The following is a 7,193-nucleotide window of genomic DNA, read 5'->3' on the forward strand; positions in this document are numbered from 1 at the left end:
AAATGTTATAAGCTACAAGATTATAGTTTATTAAGTTGTTTTTTATAAATATATTTTTTTTTATAATTTATTTATTGTTATAAAAATATATACAAGTAAATTTGCTGTTAGTGATAAAATGACCTGATACAAACATGTGGAGAATCTATCCATTGATAGAACTCTAATAACATTTCTAGAGGAGAAGATCTCGAGGCCATCTTCTTTTCAGATGTCAAAGAGGATTATTAAAAAAAATATGAAAGGATAGGTATATGGTTTTGGCCATAACGGCAATATATGGAACATTGAGGTCCTGATGGATGACTTGGTATTTTATATTGAAGTTAAAACTTTTTTTTTAAATCCATTATCAATATAAAGTATAGAAGTATTTTAAAATTTATCTTCCTACTATCTACTTCATACGGTCAACTATCTTCTTCCAAAATGGAATAGATATCATAAAGTGGTTACTTATATAAATAAACGTATTATAACAATCTGTTTATAAACTTTTAAAACATATAAATATATTATGTATTAAATGTTAAAATATTATGCAATTTTAAATAATATTATGACGAAATAATGAGAGAAACAATTAGTTTTACTTTCAAATAGAAGGAATGGGAATTCGTGGGACGGCACGTGGATTTCAAATCTTAACGGTTATTCTAGTACGTTTACAATTGAATTCAAATGTGTAATATTGTAACGTATAACTGAGTAGTTATTTGTCTTTCATGAGTAAAATATCATATTGAATTCAATAGATCTTTTATGCAGTTGTCTAATTAAAAAACTATTCCTTCAAAAGGGAAAATATCCCTAGTTGTAACCTGGAGATATTTCCCCAAAAGGGAGAATATCCCCACCTGTAAGCCCGTGTTCCCCCACTTCTTACACCCCCACCCACCTGTTTATTTCTCTCAATAAACTGTCCCTGATGTGTTTCTCAACTCTTTGTTGTTCAGTCGTGTCTTGTGCAAGTGTTTTACTGACATTTAGGATGATTTCAAGATGAGGCACTTTCAGAATGTCCGATAGGATTGATTCCAATAATAGACTGTCCAATTATCCAACTGCTAATCAACAGGTACTCATTTTTAAAACATTCTCTAATCATACACCCCTTTATTATGCAATTCCTGCCAATGGACTTAAACTGACAAGAGATATTTGTTTTCAATTTTTAAAATGTCATAAATTTTACCTCCAGTTTGAAGTTTATTTACTTCATACATCACCAAGAATCAACAACCTGTTGCATATCAAAGAAAAAGTTTTATTTCATTAAATTCTATTCAAATTTTCCAGATGTCAATGTCACCTACAGTCCACCAATCGCCAACGCTTGAAGGTCTTCCTAAGCAATTTGTCGCAGCTTTGAGGACACTATTTGATATTCTGGACGAGAAAGGAATCGGTTTTGTCAAACTTATAGGTAAATTGTATATTTCCTAGTATAAACATCTGGTTATTAAAGTTAAATCACTTATCTCTCAGAAAATAATTTTTTAAATACTTTATTCTATTATTTTGTTGTATTGTTTAAACGAATTTTTGGGGTAAATACCCATCCTGAGGATAATCTTTATTTGTATTACTCTACTTATACAAATTGACTCTTAATTTCCTTTATTCTTGCCCTTAATCTTTAAATAAATGAAATAGGGAATTATACAAAACAACCTATCAGATATAAACAATAGTGAACTAAGAATAAATAATCAATAATGCTCTATTTTATTTCAAAATTTTGTTGTTTTTTTTCTTGTCATTTTATTTTTTATCAAAATGTAAAACATAACTGATAAGCAATAATTCCATGTTGTTGTAATTGCTTATCAGTTATGTAATGACACAAACATTATTGAACATATCTACAATATGTTCAATAATGTTTGTGTCATTACATAACTGATAAGCAATAAGTAGCAAAAAAAATTAATTGTATAAGGGTGTATCCCAAATCAGTGTAATATGTATTATACATATTAACATTAATGAAATAAAAAGTTTTATATTTAAAAAATCTAGTATCTTTAAAAGTATAGTATCTTTATATATTTATTTATCTACTCCTTATGTCTAGTAATATGTATCTGAAATTCAATTATTTTTTCTGTTTCATTTCAGGTTTATTTAATTTTACAGACTATCAATTTCTTATTACTTCTGCAGCAGTTCCCAAATGTTTTTCGTCACGACAAACAATTTTTTGGCATGAAAAAATTTTGCAGCACTCTTGTTGATCTAAATGTTGCCTCAATTATCCTTAAAGCGATTGAGTATGTAGGAAAATAAGAAAAGCTAGCAAAGTAAATACTGGATTGCACTGTGTATTTTTTATTTTAATTTTTTCCGTTATTTTTTTTTTTTATATAAAAAAGAGGCATTCGCTTGTGACATCTCCGGTATATGCCTGGAGCATCACAATTTCTGAACCACTGACCAATTTTACAATTATATTGGATACATTTTTGTTTACTATTACATCTATGGTGATAAGTGTGAAAACTTGTATATTTAAATAATATTAAACATAATCAACAAATATTGAATCCAGTTATATTAAATATTATTTCATTTTATTTGCACGTTCGAGTATAAAAAATGTTCACAGTTTATTAAAACATGTAAAAAAAGAAAAAAAATGATTGTTTAATTATCATTAAAAGAATTAAGATTACAGAATTATGAGCATCAAAAAGCTTCAAGTCATTGATAAAGTTTATGATTTTGTCCTCAGCTTTTCAAGCTTATCACAAATTTTGTCAAAATTTGTCCTGAGAAATAATATTATTGTATTGGAAGATTGTGGATTGAGCATGTGTATTATATAAAATGAAGATGGTACAAGTGTGGTAAAAAATACAAACTCAAATGGTAATTTAACTGTTTAATGTGAGCCAATTTTTTATTAATATTATTTTTTTTTTGTTAATTCATGGCTACATTAACAGAATAAATAATTATTTGCCTCAGACGGATTCAAACTCATGTCTTCGAAGCTAGTAGCACTGTGCCTTACCACTGAGCTATGCCGCTCCCCAGTAGCTAATAAATATAAATTTTATACATGCATATGAAACTACAAAAATGGTTGCAATACAAAAATATATGAATGGAATGATTAAAATCAAAACAAATTTGCCTTCAGTTCAACTACATGATATAATTAAAATATGTGATTCTAGACTCTGTATAAAAAATAAATAATTAAAAAAAAGAAAAAAAATAATAATTAAACATACAAGTAGGTTTGTACTCTCCTTCTAAATACAGTCTGGAAAATCTCTTTGCGGTAAAAATTATGGTGGGCACAGGTAGGGATGGTCACAGGTATTAATACAATTTAGAGATTATAAATCAAATATAATTTAAATTTAATTGCATTTTTATTTAATTTTATCCATTACGACAGTTTATAATAAACCTGTATACATATGTTTTTAAACATTTACTGCCTGTAAATTCAGCTTACTTTCTGCATAAATAATTTTAACATATTTTATGTTTTGTTTTGGGAAATTAATTCACTTTCTTGCTTCAGTTTGTTTATCCATTTACTTTAACATTAATACAACAACCTTGCCGGTGTTTCGGAAAGTCCGTCTATCTTTCCAAGTCAATTTTTAAAAATTGAAAATACCTTACATCTTGTTATTTCTTAATTGCAGATATTGAGAATAGATGGCAGGATGACGGGACCAAAGGACTTCCTAAAGGAGTTATTGAGAGCTTAAGAAAAGTGACGCCACCGAATGGTTTATTGTCTTTTGAGAGATTTTGTGCTGGTTTAAAAATATGTCTCTTAAGGAATCAGGTTATTATTGGTTGAAATATTTAAAGTTTTAATTATTTTTAACATAATTATTTGATTACACAAGCTACTACAATTTTCTCCTGTGTAATTATATTTCAGTAAGGAAATATAAAGTAACTAGTGATTTATAATATGAATATAAATTTACTTTAATTTCATAATATTTATTGAAATTTAGATGGAAAAGAAGAAGAGAAGCTGCAGCTCCGGCGAAGGTGGGGAACCAGGAGGTAGACCACCTTCTGCTCCTCTCCTTGATGTTGATCCTCCGAAGCAGCCATGGGCAATGTGCCACGGAAGCAGTATGCCGCAGCAGAGGACTATCAGCATGCCGCAGCTCCCAGCTGATCCCTCTCTTGGCATACCGATCAAACCTCCTCTCTATGGACCACCCAAACCACCCAGGTCTGTTTGAATTAATACCATGTTTGCTATTAATATCTTTGCATACATTTTTTTTATTTTATCGTGAGATCTGACTGAACTTCAAAATAAAACGGATGTAGTATACACTTCGCAACTTTTACTTTATGTTGAAATTAATCCTTGCTGATTTCAGAACAAATATTATTATTATTCAATGTTACAATATTTCCCCATAATAATTTTCCAAATGAGCCTTTCAGTTAACAGATTGACTAACTTCAAGTTTTTATAGAAGTGCTTTTAATTATAGCCATCCCTTATTGCAAAATATTAACATTTGTCTTTTGCAGTAGTATGACAGAATATGTGCTACTAACTCCAAGGATTCAGGTTCGAATTCAGCTGTGACATATAATTATTTATTTTGTTACTATAGCCGTTAGACAATAGCTATATAAAATCTATTTTTACATAAATTGTAAAATTTATTATATATAGTGGCACTTCTGGTTGGTCGATTTTAATGAAAAAGTTGCTATGCCTCAGACTTTTATTGCCTTTTTACAGGTTTATATCTGTACTTATAAGTATTAAGGATTTAAGGTCATACTCTTCATTTTTCAGGAGACAAAAATGAAGATAAAAAAATTCTGTATAAAAACTTATCCGTATTAACCAGGATATTATCATAATATATAATTTTATGAATAAGTTTTTATACAGGATATTTGACCTTTATTTGTCTTCTCCTGAAAAATCAATATGGGCTTCAAATCCTTTGTATTTATGAGTACAGATATAATGTCAGTTTTGTATAACTTTTTGTTTTTGAGCTAGAATGTTCGCACAGACCTTATTGCAAGACTTGCTTATTATGACTCAGGGGAACCTGAAATTTGTATTTCCATCAAAAACATTGAATTTGAAATTTTTCACAATTTCTTTACTTAGGTAAATATTCTATATATTGTAATATCCTCTTTTTTAATAAATAGTTGATATTTATAGATGAATGATTTTAATTACATTTTATTTTATATATATTGTTTATTTGTTGTTTTAAATCAAAAAGCAAGCTAACCAGTTTTCATTATCTAAAATAAAGACGCTTTTAAAAACGAGATAGATGGCGGTGCGCGTCCTTCCGAAGTGTTCGTTGGGTTGTTTGTTTGATAATATGGATTGAAATGTTTCAACTTTAATTGTTACTATACAGTAATTATGGAAAAGGAATATTCAAAGAAGAAATGGAGGAAAGTGAAAATTATCAATAAACTAATTACATCGCAAATAAAGCAGGGCGATTGTACTACAATCGATTATTTATTGGATCGAGCAGTAAAAAGTTGAAGATGGAGGAGAGGAAACGGTGACTCTTGGTTTTGCGAGCTTGGTGAGAAGACGTCCGTTCAGCTAGAGAGGGGAAAGAAAAAAAACCATTGTTGGGAGTTGGATATAGCATCATCGAGAAGAGATCAACGATTATCAGGGGAAGCTGTGTAATTGGTTAGTCTTGTTCTAAGTAGAATTTATTGTGTTTGTAAAATGTCTAGAAATTAAGTTAGTCTTATTAGTAGTACAGTGTCATCTGTTCTGATTGCCAGGTAACCCGCCCTGAGAAAAGTCTCTTATGTTATAAAATTATATTATCTGTTAAATATTGAAGTTTTTAGGAGTTTTTTTGAACCCAAGCTATCTCCTGTGTATTTGAAACAAGTTAAAAAACGATTATAAATTCATTTATTTTATTTTTAATATTTTTTAAATTATTACAATATATATATATACCTATACTATATACACTTTTTTTATTTACTATACTATAAAAGTATTTTTTACTAGGAATTAATAGTTTGTATAGTAACTGTTACAAACAGAATCCAACGGCTGAAGGAAATTCCGAAATTCTGTAAATACCAAGTTCTGCTTGTATTGGTGATCTTAATGAAAAGAAAGGAAATTCTGTTAAAGAATCAAACTACTGCACAAAGAAACAATATATGTATAATTAATAATATCATAAAAATAATGTATAGATTAGTAATGATGAGTGATCGTTGACCATGGATAAATTATATGAGGAGGAGATCGTTGGTGGGTGTGGTCAAAATATAATACAAATAAGTTGAAATAACTTATTTAATAGTACCAGAATTTCTAGCCTTTATCAGGGCTAAGAACATAACAAGATAACAACCAGTGAATACAGAAAATAAATATAAAATATAAACGGAATGACATAAAGTAAATAATTGTAAAGAATGAAATTAAATTAATGAAAGAAGTTGAACATGAAGTGAATATATAGGTAATTGAATAAGTAAACAAAAAAAAAAACATAATTAAGAAAATAAAAATTTGAAGTTATATAATACAAAGGAATATGAATATTTTATTTAATAATAATTTAAAAAGTAAAGTATGGAATGAAAAAATAAAATTTAGAGACAGAAAATATATGTGACTTATGACATATGTAACCATAATATTAAGTAAAAAAACAAAATTAAATTACTTATTTGAACACTATTACGCTATTAGTTACTTAAACACTATTGAATAAGTTATTTCAACTTATTTGTGTTATATTTTGACTGCACCCCATCTTCTCATATAGATTACTAATGTTAGTAAAATAAAAAATTAAATTTTATGAAAGTGAAATAATAGAGAAATTATACAAACTAAATGAATCAAATAACAATTCTTTAACAAAACAATAAAATTATTTCATGAACAATAAATAAAGGATGCCTCCTCGGTGAAAAATGATGTCTTTATATGACACCTGCTTGTTAAAACTAATAATGTCTGTTTGTCTGACCTGTTAATTATGAAGGCCGTGGACGTAGATAGACAATGACAAAAAAGTAAGACCGTAGAAAATTGTGGTCATAGAAAGTGTGCGATGTGTTGTACGACAGTAACTGGTGACTGCTGAGAGTCCTCAAAGCAGACTGGTAACAGAACTAGCCGCAGAACTAAGTGCCATAGCATCCGCCCTTTACTTTTGTAT

The 7,193-nt window shown here is 28.4% G+C and overlaps 1 protein-coding gene across 1 annotated transcript in view; it reads left to right on the forward strand.

The window, feature by feature from the left end:
* Positions 1-907: 907 nt before the first annotated feature.
* Positions 908-7,193, forward strand: part of LOC106692832 (suppressor APC domain-containing protein 2) — a 21,104-nt gene continuing 14,818 nt past the window's right edge. The window contains exons 1-4 of the mRNA XM_067046430.1: positions 908-1,078; positions 1,300-1,426; positions 3,666-3,811; positions 3,990-4,216. Of these exons, the coding sequence (XP_066902531.1) occupies positions 1,019-1,078; positions 1,300-1,426; positions 3,666-3,811; positions 3,990-4,216 (560 nt within the window). The 5' untranslated portion in view covers positions 908-1,018. The remainder of the gene's footprint in view (positions 1,079-1,299; positions 1,427-3,665; positions 3,812-3,989; positions 4,217-7,193) is intronic.

Source organism: Halyomorpha halys, unplaced genomic scaffold (genome assembly GCF_000696795.3).
Source record: "Halyomorpha halys isolate HHAL.00 unplaced genomic scaffold, Hhal_1.1 Scaffold73.1, whole genome shotgun sequence".
Lineage (NCBI taxonomy): Eukaryota > Metazoa > Arthropoda > Insecta > Hemiptera > Pentatomidae > Halyomorpha > Halyomorpha halys.